This window comes from Asterias amurensis, chromosome 9 (assembly GCF_032118995.1).
Source record: "Asterias amurensis chromosome 9, ASM3211899v1".
Taxonomy (NCBI): Eukaryota; Metazoa; Echinodermata; class Asteroidea; order Forcipulatida; family Asteriidae; genus Asterias; species Asterias amurensis.
Window position 1 is genome coordinate 12,594,394 of NC_092656.1, and position 20,269 is coordinate 12,614,662.

Genomic DNA, 20,269 nt, shown 5'->3' on the forward strand with positions numbered 1-20,269 from the left:
TTTTTTATGTTTTCGTTCATATCAGTTCTTAAATTAAACAAAAATATTATTATTTCAAATATAGAAACAAACAAGTTTTACAAATAATATAAATATGTCTGAAAAGAATTCATCTTGCCCAAATCGTGAGCAAAGTTGGACAAGTTTCAAGTCCTCACCGTGTTTAGCGATGAATCACCTTGAGGGACTGGATGATATAAAGAAAGGCTTTCAAGTGGGACCTGGACGGGAACAGGGGCTTTGATACAACCCTTGTTGGGTTTTGTAGCCAAACTAATCAGGGACACTGTTTTGGAAAGAGTTAACGCTCGGTTTTAGTTTTTGGCACAGCACATAAATACTATTTTGAGCTGTAATTTTTGAGGTAATGTACTCTGTTTGCATGCTACAGCAGCCTGCATTTTCATAGGATCTCCCTGCATCAGAAAAAGAAAAAGTAAATGCACATGGCGCCATCTTTAGACCGGAAAAAGGCAATATTTCGAATGCGTCTCAAAAGCATCTTCAATCAGAATTTGAAAAAGGATTTTACCGTCCGCATGATAATGGTTCCCAAGATGTATGTTGAACATATTTTACAAAATATTGTGTCCGACCATAATTTTAAGTACTGAGTATGCGACAAATAAACAGCAAAATATAGTAACCTTCATTTTCGGATTATGAAAACAAAAAAGAAGAGATTTGAGAGTGCCACACCTCCTGAAGATTACGAGATAAATAATCTCGCAAAAATCGACTTACCGTGATGATTTGTCTCGAAACGTCGACTTACTGGTGATGTCGACTTACTTTGGTAATTTATTTTACAAATTAAATTTACCGAATGATGATTAAAATGTCGAACTAATAATATCGGACTTTGAGGTATTGCATGGTTAGGTATCATTGTACAGGTATTGTGTATGTTGAAGTAACCCTGCCGTCGATTTCACAAAGAGTTAGGACTCATCTTATCTCGAGTTAGAGTAACTCGTCCTAACTTAGGATTAATCTTAAGGTCTGCATGCTACAGTGCAGGGTTGGGACTCGTCCCAATATTAATCCTAAGTTAGGAAGAGTTTTGTGAAATCGACGGCAGAACATTTATCTTGCAAAGTCGATTACTGAGGTGAAAATGTTCACATATGAATTCCTCAAACTTATAAGTTTACATATACCAACGAACTTCATAAGTCGATTTTTAAGTTAAAAAAACCCAACAATAACGATTGTATTTTTGAAACAGAGAAATTGAAATCACTACCACAAAGACAACCCAAGCGGGTGATTCATCCGGCACATGGTGTGGCTGAGTAAGGGTGTGGGTGGAGTGAAGATGGGTGTCATTGCGAGTCATTATAGTGGTAACAAGTTTGAAAAACCTCAAGACGCACCATATTGAAAAGGTCAATTTAGAGATGCTCTCTAAATCTAAAAATTATGACAGACGGGACTTTGAAGAAGTCCCCTTTATCATACGTGTCAGGTTGATTAGATCTCTCTCCTTCTCACACGTATGACATGGTGTACTGTCGGAATTAGAGGTCGAGGTTGTAAAACTACCGGAAGTTTTTGATCGAATGTATATCTTCTGAATGCACAAACAAAGACAACATTAGGATCATGTAAAACCTTTTCTTTTGTCGAACATATTTGGAAACCTAATACCGCTGCGGCTGTCGAACACGTCTGGAAACGTAGGATTTTAATTTTTGCATGGTGGAAATACAATATATAAAGGTTTTTGGTGACACCAAGTAATAATAACCTCTAAATGAGTTAGGGTGGTTCTTAAAACAAACGTTGCTTTCAACTCGACGTTTCGATCAGTATGCTCTGATCGTCTTCTGGGGAAGAGCTGTTAAGAAATGTTTAGACACCTTCCACGAATTAATTAAACTGCATGCTTTAATTTTGTAGAGCACTGTGAAAAGCCACATCCATGTTTACACATTGTTTTACTGCCCAATTTCTTAGAACCACTGATGTCGCCGTTATCTCTTGTTGTTGTTTTAATGGCTACGGTTCATCTGCCATTTTTAATAACTGTATTTAAATGTGCAAAACGAGAAAGTGATTTTTCATGCTGGGCATGACGAATGAAGAATTGAAATGAATTGAATTGATCTCAGTGTTGTTTTATATATCAATACCAACAATCGCTGTGGTGTTAAAGCTGGATAAAAAAGTTATATAATTGCGTTTATTCAATAAAAGATCTCAAAGAGTTACTCGATATTTATATGTTTTTCATTTTGGTGTCTTTGAAACAGCAATCTGGAGGTCACAGGTTTGTGTTGTGGTGTCTTGCCTCCCCTCTCACCTATGGGACCCTGGTTCGAATCCCACCATGGGTCATTATGTGTACCCACGGTTGTAGCAGTGCACACATGAAGTTTACACCGTCTATGACCTCTCATCAACCAACTCGTCTGTACACAAAGTCAAAGCCAACACAGACTTCACTGTACACGTTTGGTAATTGTCAAAGAACAGTGCTCCCAGTTGGTGTTTCCCACAGTAAGCATTAAATAACAAGCCTGTTAAAATTTGAGCTCAATTGTTCATCGAAGTTTCATCAGAGTCGTTTCCAACCATGTTTTATACTACCAACAGCTCTCCAATGCTCGTTCCTAGGTCAGTTTCTAAGTTAATATTTCTTGTGAGTAATTACCAAACGTGTACCTTCCCTTTAAAACGTCTAAGATTTCTCAGACAAACTTAGGGAAAATACAATCGTTTTTATAGGGCGTGCACTTTACACACGATTATAAACTTATCTGCTCCGTCAATTAACAATCTTAGAGAGCCTACATGGATAAACATCCTGAAACACGTGTGCTATATCTTATATATATCTCCGGCTGGTGATCAATCAGGTCTGATACAGGAACTCCACTATGCCGTTACCTTGGAAACGTCACATCAATACGAACTGAAGATCTCACATGGGTTAGTGGTTTTAATTTGGAAGTGCTACAGACAGAATGCAGTGGGGATAAGGGCATGTACTATGAGCTTAAAATACATAGTAAGCACTTTTAGAACCGCTTGATTCATTTAAGAATTTTTTTCTTTCAAATATAAGAGTATATGCTTACGAACAATAAAACAATTTTTTTAGTAATTGTTTGTCACGATTTATATGTTTAAAAAATATATAAAGTTGATTGGGGGGCTGACTCCGCCTACCCCTTTTGTGACGTCAATCGAGGCAGACTTTGCCTGCAATGCGTATAGTAAACACACGTGCAAAGTACATGTATGTCCAAGTCGTGAGTTGGTACATTTCAAAAAGTGTTTTTCTGCATTCAGCAGCAATACACCTGGTCGGCATTGCCGGAAAAAAAACTTGAAACGTACAAACTCACGATTTGGTCCGTACATGTACTTTGCAATTGTGTTTACTCTACGCATTACAGGCAAAGTCTGCCTCGATTGACGTCACGAACAGCGCCCTCTCGGGTCGGGGTCTACTCTTAAATTTGTAAATAACATAAGAACTGATTTTTTAAAACCTTAGCTAACTGTTTATTCACATTCCACTCATCAAAACACAAATATTAGTGACAAAATCTTTATTTTGAAAAAATACCACTTCCAGGTGACTTTAACTATCGAACATTTAATTTAAAAAGGTGGTCGCTTTTTGTTGTAAATTTGCCGAGAAACCTGAGTGTGGTAATGCTTCTCAGATTCTTATTTACCAAAAAAATCTGAAATCTCTCTACATAAAACGAGACATTATTTCAAAGTGAATTGATTCTCAAAATTTTTTTTACTATCAGATACTGCCGTGTATCTTTTCTAAAAGTTGTAATTTTGTGTAATTTTAAAGTGGTTACAAAATGTGTACGTTACCTCGCAGACGAGGTGAAAGGGTGACCACCATGACAAACTAAATACCTTACGGACAGTCGAAATAAAGGACATAGCGATGACTTAGACTGGGATTGCAGGGTCAGACTGAATGTGGTAAGAGACAAAGCCTTCGGGGACGGTCTTATTCAATAGCTTGGGATTGGGATATTCCACCCGAAATTGTTCCTTTACACAATTAGGTAATGTCAGCCGTAAGGACGTTATAAGCTAAGGGTTTTCTTGTTCCGATCTTCGGATGACGCTTTTGAAATCACTTATAAGTCCACAAATAAATATGAAATGAGGAGGTAGACTGGTGGGGTGACGGTGTGAACAACGGGTGGGCCTAGAGCCTTTGATCTGAAATCGAAAAACACTGCCTCCTTAGGGATTGTTCCAATATTAACAATCACGTCCACCTTTAAGATTGATTTATATAACCGATGCTGGGACATGTCGTAGCAACATCAATACCATGGTGGGCATTTGGGCAATTTCGTAGTTACTTCATCTGGATATTCCTTCTGACACATGGGACTTCACTATATAGGGACTTTTAATTCACAGGATCCGTTGCACTGACATTCAAATCCAGACGTGAGACGGTACGGAATGGTATTTGCAAACGGGAAAAAGGTGGGGTCTAACATTTTAGTGAACCCCTTAAAAGCTGAATTATGTGCAAGAATGGTTTATTGGTTTCTATGACTGATCTGTTTTTTATATTCATCATCAGTGCGAACATTTACTGTGAAAAGGAACCCTTATTTGCATAATGAAGAATTCATAATTGATTCCAAAAATCTAACCACTCGAGATTATAGTTTCGTCACATCCACAGTTGGGCAAACCTTTTATTTTAAGAAAAACACACAATCAGTCATCACCCGTTTTGTATGCAATGTTCTTTATTTATAATTAGTCTTTTACATTATTTAATATTTCATTTATTTTAATAAGCAGGCAGACCTCAATAACGTTATATACAAATAAATTCTGTTTAATTATTGACCATTAGAATGAGATTATGAGGGACCCAAACCACACCAAACTTGAACAAATCCCAGTGGTCCTTTACCATGATAAAGCCACTGGACACTTTCGGTAAACAGTATTGTCCAAGGCCCACACTACGTGTATCACAACTTCTATATAAAATAACAAACCTGTGAAAATTTAGGCTCAATCGGTCATCAGAGTCGGGAGAAAATAACGGAAAAACCCTTGTTTTCGCACGTTTCGCCGTATCATGACATGTGTTAAAAATAAATCCGTAATTCCCGATATCGATATTTGACATTGTTTTAATGTTTTCTCAAAAAGTAAAGCATTTCATGGAATAGTATTTCAAGAGAAGTCTTTCACCATTACCTTCTGTAAACCCGGTAAGTTATTTGTAAATCTGTGTGTTTTTCTTTTTCTGTACCGAAAGCGTCAAATGGCTTTAAATGATCAGCCGTCGATTTCACTAAACTCTTCCTAACTTAAGACTAATCTTAGGTCTTAGAACGAGTCTCAACTCTGCACTGTAGCATGCAGACCTTAAGATTAATCCTAAGTTAATAGGACGAGTTACTCGTCCTAACTCGAGATAAGACGAGTCCTAACTCTTTGTGAAATCGACCCCAGTAAATATTGATTAGTACGAAATGATTTTACACTCGACTTTCATATAATGTTTATAAGGGGTAAATATTATTTTAAATAATCTGAATGTGGAATTTTTGTAAGATGTCTAGGTCTGAACCCTGGGTGATCCCTGGGGGATCCCTGGGTACTGTGGGTGATAACTAGATGATCCGTGTGTGATCCGTGTGTGATATGTGTGTGATCCGTGTGTGATCTGTGTGTGATCCGTACGTGGTCTGTGTGTGATCCCTGTGTGATCCGTGTGTGAGCCATGTGCGATCCCTGGGTGATCCCCGGGCATTCGCTGAGTGATCCCTGTGTGATCCCTATGTAGTCACTGGGTTATCCCTGTGTGATCCCTGTGTGATCGGTGTGTGTGAGAGCCATGTACGATCCCTAGGTGATCCCTGGGTGATCCCCGGGCAATCCCTGAGTGATCCCATTGTGACCCCCGGGTAAGCACTGGGTTATCCCTGTGTATTCAGCAGTTTCAGATTGATTGGCTTCTGACTGGCACCCAAACAATCATTGGCAAAGTAAACAACTATTTGGACAAGATAGCTCAATTGATAGAGCACTGACACGTTAATTTGGAGCTCATAGGCTCAAATCCAGCTCCAGTTAGTTCCAGGAAACAAACCACGTGTTTTAAATTAATTTGTCTTGTATATACTAAGATGGGACAATATGGATACTTATTTCATTTATAATTATTTTACTTTGAGTGCTGTTGTGCAAAGATATTGTTAATTTATGTTCAATGCCAAGAATTTATTTGTGTATCCTGCACAAAAAAAATACAATATGTAAATATTCTTCTGTACAAAACAATTAGCGTATTTAGTATATCACATTTTATTATTAGTATTATTTTTTTTTTAGGAATAAGCAAAAAGCTGAAGTTGGTTGCAGCGCACGATGATCAATCAATCCGAGGGAAACAACAGCTAAAATAAAATAATATAATAATTAAAATAATAAGATATACCTCAGTGCAGCATTTACTGTAATGGTTTGGTGTCCTTTTTTTAAGTTCAGTTTTTTTTTCAAATTATTTACAGGTATTAAAAAAGTTGCTTTGCCAAAAACAGGCTTCGATCTTTATTTTCTTTGAAGGCATCCTCCGCAGCTTCTACAAAATTTCTTGCATTTTTGTCTTGTCTTTTTTTTTTTTTTTCGTTCTTACAGACTGTTTAAAATTTCTCAGCATCATAAAGCTTTCATTGAAATGTTGTTAAAAAGTCACCTACAGCTTGTAGGAATGTCAATAATGTCTGGTTAACATTGTTTCGAGGTTATTAGCGTTCATAAATATAGGTCTATAGCTCGTTGCTAGCCTGGGTGTAGAACCTCATAAACCCGTCTCTCTTCTTTCGGATAGCGAAGATGATACCGATGGTCGACACGGACACCAGGGCGAGCACTCCGATGGCAATGCCCACCGCTTGCCCAGCACTTCCCGTGTGCAGCTGGGTATTGCCATTGGTTTGGATTTTGGAGAGGAAGGATGGATCGTCTTGCAGAGCGCCTCCTGGCTTCTGCTCACCGCTGTTCTGGTCGGTGGATCCGGCGTTACCACCCCCTTGCCCTCCACCCTGCGCACCGCCTCCCTGTACACCGGTTGCTTTGTTACCCGCTGCACCAGCACCGACGACCGGACTTCCGCCTTGGCCTGCCGTACCGGAGGGGACGCTACCGACGGGCACGATAGAGCCCATGTCTGTGTCGCTCCCTTCCTCCTCGCTACTGGAGCTGATTGAGCTATCTGCCTCAGTGGGGATGAAGTACGAGCTTCCAGTTTGAGGGTTGCCCTGTGGGTTGACGTTGGCACCTTCATCCTGGTCGTCTGGGGTGTCAATATTCAGAGGGTCTTGGAAGTTGTCCATCGTCCCTTGCGGGAAGCCTGTTGCCATAACAACTAAGAATTTCAAACAGGGAGATGTAAACAGTTAGAACCATTCTTTCAATCCATCTGTGCATGTTACGTTTAATGTAATTATACACGATTTTGCTTTTTATGTTGTTTTGTAAACTAGAGGATTTTGGGGTAATGTTGTAGAATGTGCTACACTGTGACAATGTCCTGTTAAAATGTTGTGTTCAACGATCACGGTGCAAAATTTGTGGATAGACAAACAAATAATTTTGTTATGTTCGTTTAGTCGTCTGGAACACTGAGCATGATACCGGCAACACCGACCAATAATAAAAAAGATAAAGGCCGATATGTATGTGGTATAAAACAAAAACAATGTATTTTTCTCAAAATTGAAAGCACGGTAAATGCCATGGTTTTACTGGATGCAATGTTTGCAAATAAGGTATAATAAATACTACCCGAGAAAAAAACCAAAATCACAACCGAACAAAATCACACCGTCAGTACAAAACCTTTGTCATTATTGATCCGGGTTCTGTGTCCTGTGGTCTGACCCTATTTGGGTCAGCCTGTTGAGGAAAGTGAGTAAAATGACACATTAACTCGGACTCTGTGCCAGTTTGACCCATATCTGTGTCATTTTGTGTACACAGATTGCGGGTCATACTGACACCAACATGGGTCAGATCCCATGGAAACCGGATCTAGGTCGAATTTGACCAGGACGTTTTGCATGTATGTAACACGAACAACATCAACAGCAACAGAGCAGCATCAGGAGCATGAACAGCAATCCCCCCCTCAAACCCCCTCCCCCCCAAAAAAAAAAAAAAAAACAGCAACACCAACAACAACATCAACATCAATAACAGCAAAAACGAAAAAAAAAAAAAAAAAAGGCAACAGCAACAGCAGCAGCAACAAAAACAAAAACAACAGCACACTACTTCTTCAACCATAAGATTTCCTCAATGCTGGACTCTTTTACACCCATTTAACGAGTCATGCTTGATGTACCTTTGAACTGAGATTCACAAGTTGTCCAACAAAATGTCAGCAAATGTGATTAATTTAACTCTTTGCACGCTGAAGTTCTAGGGTCTCCTTAACATTGACTCATAGAGTTGAACAGACCCTCGTGACCTTTCAACTCGTGTTGCGCTTGCGCATCACATTTGTATAGGGCAGCTCTATTTTTTTTATTGCTTCACCAACTTTCAAAATTCTTAATGTTAGAATCGTAAACATAACGAGTTTCAACTTTTAATGGTGACGTTAATAACACTCCTTTATAGAGGTTATGTGGCAATCAGCAAACTAAATATGACTTTCACGTTTACAAGTTTTGATTTTGTTGGGCCTATAAGTATGCTCAGCAGGGGAGTTGACTGAAAAACACACCTAAACTTCGAGTGACGAGTTTTACCCACGAAGAGTATGGACCTTCAACATAATAGGTCCATTCAACACAGTAACTTGAAACACTGTGTGGGCGTTTATGCCCACAGAGTGTTTTCAAAGTGTTAAAGGCAGTGGACACTATTGGTAATTACTAAAAATAATTATTACCATAAAACCTTTCTTGATTACGAGTAATGGGGAGAGGTTAATGGTAAAAAACATTGTGAGAAACGGCTCCCTCTGAAGTGCTGTAGTTTTCGAGAGAGAAGTAATTTTCAACGAATTTGATTTCGAGACCTCAGATTTAAAATTTGGAGGTCTCGAAATCAAACATCTGAACGCACACAACTTCATATGACCAAGGGTGATTTTTGTTTCGTTAATATCTCGCAACTTTAGTAACATTTTGTGATTTTGAAATTTCCTGGAAAGGAGACACTCTTTAAACAAGCTAGCACCTGCTTTTGCCTTGCTGGAAAAAGAAGCTAATTGCAAAGGCAGCCAGGAAAATGTTTGCCATCAAAAGGAAGCTTGGAAAGCCTCAGATAAAAATTGCATTCCTAAAAAAGAAAATAAATGTGGCAATCTTCTCCTAAGGTTAACTATAGGCTGATAATTAAGTTAAAATTAAAACGCACTATAATTTACAACAGGAAGCCCAAAATAGCAAAGAAAAAGCATTTTATGTTCCATCTTATTTAAAACAAGTGTTTGAGCTTGTGAAACCATTAGCTGTTTTTGTCCATGACATAATGACTGTCAATAAACTTGTCGATGGAGTCATGACCTTTTAACGGTTTATTTCAAGTTTATCTCGGTAAGCCCACTTGGGTTTACAAAGGTTTGCTTATAGTTGCTTGCACATCCTAAAGCGTAGGAGCCGAGCACGTGGTGACAAGTAAATCCCCAAAATAAATGTATAGCTATCTATTAAAAGTACAATTATATAAATTTTACGAAAATCATTGTTAACATCATTTGCACTTTTAAGGCACTGGACACTGTTGACAAACACTTAAATAATTGTTAGCTTTACATTTGACATGGTTATGAGTATGAAGAGAACTGTTGATAGTAAGCAAATTTGTGAGAAACAGCTCCACAAAAATGTTTTTCTTTGTAAATATGTATTTGTCTCACTCGTAGTACAACACACAGGTTTAAAGCCTTTAGTGGGCATTTGGCAGCACAAGAGAGCCATACGAGTGTTTGTTCTTTCATAATGACTATTTGAGTTCAAATTTTTACATATTTGTTTATTGTATGCATGTGTTGTGATAATCCCACTGAGAATTATTGGTATTTGACAACTACCAAAGGTGTCAAGTGCCTTGCGAATTGTCATTCGTACCGAATCAGAACATTAAAAAAAGCAACTGTGACGTATTAACGACACTGGACACTATTGGTGATTGTCAAAGACCAGTCTTCTCACTTGGTGTATCTCAACATGTGCATAAAATAACCAACCTGTGAAAATTTCAACTCAATTGGTAGTCGAACTTGCGAGCTATGAATTTAAAGAAAAACACACCCTTGACACACAAAGTTGTGTGCTTTCAGATGCTTGATTTCGAAACCTCAAGTTGTAAATCTGAGGTCTCGAAATCAAATTCGTGGAAAATTACTTCTTTCTCGAAAACTACTTCACTTCAGAGGGAGCCGTTTCTTACAATGTTTTATATTATCATCCTCACCCTATTACTCGTCACCAAGAAAGGTTTTATGCTAATAATTATTTTGAGTACTTACCAAAAGTGTCCACTGCCTTCAATAATGTACAATGGTTTGTCATGACCACACTCTGAATTTCATTAATCAGAAATTACAGATCGAATCTTCAGAGCATATGCAATGTATAATATGTCATTTCGCAAATTAAAACATTCTCAATTTAATTCTAGTTTAAAAATAAAAGCAAGGCAGCATTAAGTCATGTTTAACATTGCCAGTTCAAAGTATGTGGAAGTGCATCAATTACAGTGAGCACCCAGACACCTGCGCTTCTAGCATACTCGGGCAAAGGAAGTAAGTTAACATGCAGTAAACGTTTCTCTTATTTTGTCAACTGTAACGATATATCTCCGCCAACATAGCTGAAAGTGTAGCTTAGAAACATCGCCCTGAGAGCATTAAACGCATAAGTCAGCCTTTATGATTGCACATAAATAAGTAATTTTGCAAGATGCAACAAAGATGCATGAGCTGATCAAACATAACTTGATTGCATTGCCAAGTGACTGTCTCATTTGCGAGAAAACTTGACCAGAAATGTATTAAACTTATCGTTTGTATGGCCTAAATGACAACGGTTTTGCAAGGGGTGTTGACGATTTTTAACAAATGAAATGCACCTCAACCACAAAACGTCATCCACCAAAACTGCTCCTTCCACCGCAAAACGCGCTGCACAATAGCTCAAGCTAAAAGTTGTACCTACCCAAAGACAAGATGCAGCAGCACATAAGTCTCATTTTCAGTCAATCTTTAGCAAGTCCAGGAAGAAAAAGGAGAGAGAATTCTTGAAGTTGCAGTTGTGTGATACTCTTCACCAGAACACCGTTTAAACTGATATAGATGAGAGTAGGTTTATAAGTGAGTGCTGGATACAGTTAATGCAGCCAAGGGGTTTTATTTTACTCGGGACGTCATACCTCCCTAGACCTTTGGGATGTACTATTTGGCTAGCGCGCCCAGGGTCGTCATAAAACGAACTTGTCAGCTTCTTGACTTTCGTTGGATAACAACGAACAAAAAAACCCCAATTCTTCTACAATTGCTCATCTTTTTATGTTTCTATGCAATCCAGATTGTGTTACCATGAGGTCACAACTCAGGGGAAATGCACGATATCCCTAGATTTTCGACGCCCACAAGTTCATGATTGTTAGGTTATTTATTTATATTTTTTGTTTACATGTCTTCTTCAACGATGTAATTTTCAAAGGGAAACTGGGTCACAACTCATGAGTTTTGTAATTCAAAGTTACCCTGGGGAACAGTTGTGTCCCTGTACAATAATTTTAAACAACTTTATGTTTTAAATTTAGTATTACATGAACTATTACAGTATAAAATGCCTGGAAAAAAAATAATATTTTTTTCATGGAACAATAAACCCTGAGGTAGCCTTGAAGTTTGTGCGCAGGTCTTTGGAAACAAATCAGCATAATAGACCAATTTGAAGTGTCTGGCGACAATTCTGGATTTGATTTTGGCCGTCTTCCCGATAATAACATCGAACTTGGCTTCGTATCGAGATAGTGTCAGAAGGTCAATCATTTCCATCGTGCCAAACTTCCTGCGTATACTGATAAAAAGTACAATCCTGCTATTTTGGTCAAAATTCTGCAGGATTTTTTTTCTTCAGAACAAATGAAAAGAAAAGGTACTTTCTCATCCCGTTTTTGTCGCAAAAAACATGTAGTTTCACGAACTTTGCTAACACCTTACTGGTCCCTTTCTTTTTAAACAAACTCTTAAAGCAAACATAACAACATTTTCTAAACATTGTATGAGGAGTCACTTTGTACCAACACAAGGAGCTCAACCATTTACACAAAAATGTTAACACCAAGAGCCCTCTTGTTCAACATAAACAACCTCATGATCAAAACTAGCCTCGTTATCAACACCAAGAGCCTCATGATCAACACAAATCGCCTAATGATCAACACCAGGAGCCCTATGATCAACACCAAGAGCGTCGTGATTAACACCAAGAGCCTCATGATCAACACCAAGAGCATAGTGATCAACACCAAGAGCCTAGTGATCATCACCAAGAGTCTTGTGATCAACACCAAGAGCCTCGTGATCAATACCAAGAGCATGGTGATCAACACCAAGAGCCTCGTGATCACCACCCAGATCCTCGTGATCAACACCAAGAGTCTTGTGATCGACACCAAGAGCCTCATGATCGACACCAAGAGCCTCATGATCGACACCAAGAGCCTCGTAATCAACACCAAGAGTCTTGTGATCAACACCAAGAGCCTCGTGGTCAACACCAAGAGCATGGTGATCAACACCAAGAGCATGGTGATCAACACCAATAGCCCCATGATCAACACCAAGAGCATGGTGATCAACACCAAGAGCATGGTGATCAACACCAATAGCCCCGTGATCAACACCACAAATCTCATGATTAACAACAAGAGCCTCGTTTTTAACACCAAGAGCCTCGTGACCAACACCAAGAGCCTCGTGACCAACACCAATAGCTTTATGATCAACACTTAGACCTCGATGGTCAACACCATTAGCCTCGTCAGCCTCTTGAACAACACCAAGAGCCTCGTGATCAACACCAAGAGTCTTGTGATCAACACCAAGAGCCTCGTGGTCAACACCAAGAGCATGGTGATCAACACCAAGAGCATGGTGATCAACACCAATAGCCTCATGATCAACACCAAGAGCATGGTGATCAACACCAAGAGCATGGTGATCAACACCAATAGCCTGATGATCAACACCAAGAGCCTCGTGACCAACACCAATAGCTTTATGATCAACACTTAGACCTCGATGGTCAACACCATTAGCCTCGTCAGCCTCTTGAACAACACCAAGAGCATGGTGATCAACACCAACAGCCTCGTGATCAACACCAAGAGTCTTGTGATCAACACCAAGAGCCTCGTGGTCAACACCAAGAGCATGGTGATCAACACCAAGAGCATGGTGATCAACACCAACAGCCTCGTGATCAACACCAAGAGTCTTGTGATCAACACCAAGAGCATGGTGGTCAACACCAAGAGCAAGGTGATCAACACCAAGAGCATGGTGATCAACACCAATAGCCTCATGATCAACACCAAGAGCCTAGTGATCAACACCAATTGCATGGTGATCAACACCAACAGCATCGTAATCAACACCAACAGCATTCTTTACTACACCATGAGCCTCATGATCAACACCAAGAGCCTCATGATCAACACCAAGAGGCTCATGATCAACACCAAGAGCCTCAGCTTAAGACCAACAGGCACATGGTCAAAACTGAGAGATTTGTGATCAACACCAACATCCTCGTGATCAACACCAACATCCTCGTGATCAACAAAAAGAACCTTGTGACCACAATACCAATATAATTTTGATCACCAGCAAAGCCTCTTGATCAGGACAGCCAACAGTAAACACCAGCGTTTTAAAACACCGTCAGCACAACCACTGGAGCACCAAAAACACCACCCTTATCAACACCACCAATCGACCAATCAACATAGCACTCTCGATATCACCACAGTGTGCAACCACCGGTATTAGCATCGATCATCACAACTTTTGTACTCAACACCATCAACACAACTCTCTTAAAAAAACAACACCACCGCTATCAACACCACCCACCAACCAAACACCACCATAATCGTCGCTATCAACATCGAGGAAAACCACTGGTCTCATCGTCAACAACACTTCTATCAACACATAACTAAACACATTCAACTCCTACACATAAAAACAGTGACTACCATCGGCATTTGTATCAGTACCTCATTTCTGAGACTCGTCAACACAATCGCCTACCTGTAAGACCAGCTATTCCACCGCAATCAACACCATCAAACTAAAACAATCAACATTGCCGCTACCAACAACAACACAACATCCATGAACATTATCAGCACCACCACCACGAAGGACAACCACCGACAATGGCATTAATGTGACGGGACTCAGCACCATAGGACAACCAGTGGTAACACCACTACCACCCTTTTTAACATCATCAGCAGACCTTTCCACAATCATTGTGGAAGTGTCGTGGCCGAGCGGTTAAGAGCACCGAATTCAAACTCTGGTGTTTCTGATCAGCAGAGTGTGGGTTCGAATCCCCAGCCGTGAAACTAATTGTGTCTTTAAGCAAGACACTTAACCATTGCTTCGTCCTTCGGATTGGACGTAAAGCCGTTGGTACCATATGTTGTGTAACGCATGTAAAACAACCTAGTGCACTTTTCGAAAAGGGAAGGGGTTTGCCTCGGTGTTCCTGGCTGTGGCTGCCGTATGCGCCGTAGCATCTTGTAAACACCAACAAACTGTGCTCAATAACTGTGTCTCCACAATTCATCACTGCAATTACCTATCTTTCTGAAAGTTTGTTACCTTGTTAGGTAGATAAAAGGGACCTGTATCCGCTTAGCTACATCCAGTGACGCCATTTTGCTCCAGATACCACAAAACCAACAGCAACTGTGAAAACCTAAATGCATTAATCCTCACAAACGCAACCACCACAAACATGTTTACCAACCCCCTACCAAAAACTTCACAGCCCAGAATCATTAATTGCGCTTGTTATAACTTCCACTGCCGCAAGCGCTATCGCCACAACATGTAACTGTTGCATCTGCACCCGAAAAACCATGGCCAACACCATCATCTTCAGCCCCCCACCCCCCGCCACAGTCGCCATCATCATACAAAAACAACCCCCCCCCCCATTCATTAGCACACTCCCCATCACCACCATCAACCCAATGACCACCAACATGCCTCTTCTCATCCACCACCACTGCTTTATTTATCTTTCTTCAGGACCACGCCCCACCCCACAGTTCATGCATATCGTTACATCAACCCAAAACCAATTACTCATGCTTCATCACCCATCATAAAGGTACTTCAAATTCCTTGGAGGTTGCTCCTGCGGTAGATCTTTAGATTAAACACATTATGTTCTTGACTTTCTCTTCGTTGATATCGACTTCTACACGTCACTTTACCCCAGTTAACTTTGTTGGCAGTGAGTCAAGTCATGTTTCCGTCATAATTGAATCCGATCCCCAGAAAGGCTTCAACTACTTCACATTACTGTCTTGCACAAGATATATTATTCTCTGTAAATCTTAACATTTATGTGACGTAGACTTTGTTATGAACAGTTTTACAAATAAACACTCTGTACAACGGTCGTGTATGTTCCTTTACCATAGACGTTAAGATGCATTGTCGAACCCACACTAGGTTTTTGAGATTGGATGCTGGCCTTGAACACATTAAATGTCAATGTAGGTTGCTGTCCGACAGACGAAACTCTGCTTCTCAAACTCGAGCTATTACACGGGTGTGCGGCACCTAAATGTAGCCCGAGCCCTAAATGTAGCCTGACCTTAATGTAGCCCCAAGACCCTCCTACACCCTCCCACATATATATGTTACATCATTGCTTTCATACAGTTTCATCTTATGCTGTATTTGCTTTTCGCAAAGCACTATCAGGATGTTTCCTTCTGCATTTTTGAATTTTCCAGCTGTAGTTCAGTTAAGATCCGGGCGCAATTTCATAGCGCTGCTAAGCACACAAATTTGCTTAGCATTAAATTTCTTCCTCGATAAAAACAGTTATACCAGCCTAAGTTTCTTTTGTTTGATATTGCTTACTATTGGTATTCAGCTGCCGTTTGCTTGTCCTAAAAATCACGTGGGAATTTGGTTGACATTCCTGTTTTTATCAAGGGAGAAATGTCATGCTTAGCAAATGTTTGTGCTTAGCAGCTCTATGAAATTGGGCCCAGGTAAATATCTGTATTTCTTTTGAACACTGAGACGCAATATCACAAATACTTCAATCATTTTCTGCAGTACTCTCGTTTTATTATAAATCCATCAATCATTTCCCCCTTTTATACAGCCTCTGCCGGTCTATTGATATCGTGTTTAAAAAGTATCAATATTCCAATATTGATGAATGAATTGCATTAATCATGAATACACCAGCGCTAGTCGAGCGTACAATAACAACGTCACTAATTGTCTAGGTCATGCATAAAACCAGCCGCACTGGCGAGAATTATAGCTTAGCAAGGATTCCCCTGAAAGGGGGGGGGGGCGCAATTTTGTTTCAATGTATTTTCAAGCTGTTGATTGGCTTAGTATGGGAGAAACAGAAGAAACACAATCAGAACCCCCCCCCCTCCTGTCGGCTTATGGGGAGGGGTGTGGCTCGTGGTAACATGCAAAGTGAAACAAAACTTGTTTTTTTTTTTTTTTTGGGGGGGGGGGGCTGTACCTCTCCTGCCTTATACAAAGATTGATTGCAGTTTTAAAGTCCTCAGTTTCTCTCTTTCTTACCCCTTTTTCAGTGCCTTTTCTGTATTTGTTGTTATACCTGCTCTCCTTGTGTACAATGTGTCTGTTTAACATAATGTTTTTTTTTTTTTTTTTTTTTTTTTTTGTTTTTTTTTTTTTTATGTTGATATCTTTATAGTTATAATAACTGTAAACTGGTTGTGTATATGCGTCCGCAATTCGGGTTTTGGGCCGCGATGTAAGCATTTTGTTTTTAACCAATAACAGTAGTACAAGAGCTCCCAAAATTGGTTTAGTATTTGAATGATACAATACTAGTTTTGGGGAATCCTTGTTTAACTCTTGCACCAATGAGATACAAAAATATAACAAAAACAACGATACCGTTTAACAACAACCACAACAGCAACATCACCAGTTTCAGCATCGGCAGCTGTAGGGCAATTTAAGCGGCAGCAGCCGACCAAGTTTAGATCGATCATTACCAATACTAACTGCTGGTTTTTACTCCACTGCAGGAGGAAAAGAATGGTATAATGATCCAAAACTGCAATTACAGAGAATTCTTAGAATCGTTATAACTTAATTACAAGTTTCTTTTCAAAGCACTAGCGGCGCGTCCAATCTGTCAATCTTCATCATCGGGATTATAAATCATCCCCAGGCTCGGGGAAATTAATAACAACCTCATTCACGTCAAAACGGCAAGGACGTTTGATTTCACACCAGCAACTGCTCTGACCTCTGACCCGATTAAGAAAGCCAGTTCGGAGACTCGACATTGGCTGTGTCTGACTGTGGCTGCGGCCGTTGCCAAGGATTGCTAAGTGCAGCCTATTATTCCAACGCGTCCTAACGTGGTAATATTGCATAGCCTTGGCCCTAACCGCAACTGTTAATTAGGAAACTTCACAAGTCTCCGGTTAAATTATGGAGTAGTTGTATGACACATGGTATGTTTAAAGGCAATGGACATTTTTGATAATATTGTCAAAGACCAGTATTCTCACTTGATGATGTATCCTACTAAAACATAACATACACAATCTCTGAAAATGTTGGGCTCAATTGATCGTCGAATATGTATTCAAGGATTTGGGTACTTTTTCAAAATGTCCACAGACTTACCTCAAACTTACAGGGTTTGAAGATAATGATAGTGGAAAGCTTCCCTTCAAATATTACTAACTAAGGTTGTATAGTTTTCGAGAAATGAGTTAAACAAGTCACAAAATAATTTTGGTCTCATGAGACCAAAATTTTTTTAGCATGTAAAATCCCCTTAACCAGTTATGATATTATACCAAAACCATTACTTTTACTCATTTCTCAAAAACTACAGCACCTCAGTAAGTAAAGTTTCAAGGGAAGCTTTCTACTATCATAATCTTCAAACTGTGTAAGTTTAATGTAAATCTGTGGAAATTGTGTTTTTTGTTAGGAAAAAGTACATATACCCTTTTAAGAGAATAGCAAAATAAAAAAAACACCATTGTTGCATGACTTTGTGTGCTTTCAGATGCACACTAAAAGGCGTCAGCTGATACAAAAGTCGTTTGTTATTTGAGTGAGAAAAAAAGCTACGTTACTCCAGAGGGACCCGTTTCTCACATTGCCATATACTATCAACAGCTCTCCATTGCTTGTTACCAAGTAAATTTTAAAGCGAAGATTAAAGAGTAATAATAAGAGAAATCATCACCACTAGTGTCTAGTACCTTTAATGCGGTGATCTGGCCTCAGCCTCGGCCATAACCCCAGCTGCTAATTATAAAATAGTGTAAGTCTCCGGTTAAATTATTGACTAAGTGTATGACACACGGTATGTTTAATAAACCGCATACGAAGAATTCATTTTTTTAACAACTCTAACAATGATTCTCGTGGTTTTGAAATTAAACGAAATAAGTGCACAGTCACAACCATGTGAACACATCTTGTGTGTGTGTCCACCTTATGAATAATATCCTGAAAACCACTGATGAAGCAGTCATCAACATTCTATAGTTCCAACTAACAATCGCTGGGACAATGATGAAGAACAGGGTCCAATTTCACAGAGCTGCCTCACGGCATGCCCTTTTTTTTGCTGTTTCACGTAGCAAAACATAGTTGCTTAAACGTGCACATCATTTCACGAGCGGTTGCTGGCTTAAAGTCACCTGTAAGTGGTAATTTGCCAAAATAAAGCTTTTGTCACTAAAATAATGTGTTTTGATGAGTAGAATGAATAAACAGTGTACATAGGGTTACACAAAAAATAGTTTTCATTTTGTTTACAAATTTAAAAGAAAACCCGAACCGAGAGGGCGCTGTTCGTGACGTCAATCGAGGCGCGGTATTTGAAGAGAAAATGTGTAGTCCGGCTCCATACGCTACGTTTGGGTACCTGATCGGAATGGTGCCTACGTACAGTACTACGGTCACGGAGCAGACTGCACGCACTGTATGGCTGCTGTGCGGACGGTCCATTTGGATGACCCTGAACGGTGAATCGCATGCAGTGCCAACACAAGATAGTGACGCTTGGCGCAAGCTAAAAACATGCCCTCAAAGTTGAAACAATACCCGATTTTGTTCACGTCAGGCAAATGTTTCTTTAGGTTCCTCACGTCTTTCAGGTACCTTCTTCGACTTCCAACTCGCTTGAAAGTTTGTTGGGACGGCGTCAAAGTTTAGAAAATAACTTTTCTCTTCATGTCAAATTGTGTGGTGTATTCCGGATTCTCGAAGCACGGCGCCTCGAAGTGGTTGCTTTACAGCAATGGAAAAGACGTCGGACCGGACCACTTTGCAAATTTGTAGTTGTTTTGCTGCCTCCAGCAGCAACACCCCTGGTCGACATTGCCGGAAAAATGCAACACATAAACTGTTTTTTCAAAACGTTCAAACTCACGACTAGGACTTGCATGCACTTGTGTTCGACGTTCGATCGAGGCAAAGTCTGCCTCGATTGACGTCACAAGAGTAGGAGTAGGCGGAGTCACCCCCAAACAACTTTATATATTTTTTTTTAACATATAAATTACAAACAATTACTCAACAAATTACTTTATCGTTCATAAACATATACTCATACTTCATAAATATATAAATATTTGGTTTGCGGTAACACCATGTGTGTATCTACTTGCCAGGTAGAGTTGTTCTTAGAGAACTGTCTTGCTTTATTCTACTGCCGCGGAGTAGATAAACGTTGAGACTAATTCAGAACTGACTCCGCGGCAGTACAGGTAATTACGATCCTATAAGCTAAAGTAGTAGTTCAGTCTAAATAAAAGACTTCAGCTGAAGCCGTGTGCCTTTATAACGCAACAAGCATAAACAGTGGTTTTCCTTCCATCGTTTTTTTTTTGCAAATTTGATGGCTTTGAGCCGTGTTTTGTTTTACTTGTTATTTTAATGTATGATGGGATACACCAAGTGAGAATACTGGTCGTTGACAGTAGACCCTTCCCATGA

The 20,269-nt window shown here is 39.6% G+C and overlaps 1 protein-coding gene across 1 annotated transcript; it reads right to left on the reverse strand.

Moving 5' to 3' along the window:
• Positions 1-4,747: 4,747 nt before the first annotated feature.
• On the reverse strand, positions 4,748-11,379 carry LOC139941943 (uncharacterized). The gene is made up of 2 exons (XM_071938589.1): positions 11,193-11,379; positions 4,748-7,390 (listed from the first exon to the last, which is right to left on the reverse strand). The coding sequence occupies exons 1-2, from the start codon at positions 11,224-11,226 to the stop codon at positions 6,792-6,794; spliced, it is 633 nt and encodes a 210-aa protein (XP_071794690.1). The 5' UTR covers positions 11,227-11,379; the 3' UTR covers positions 4,748-6,791.
• Positions 11,380-20,269: the final 8,890 nt, after the last annotated feature.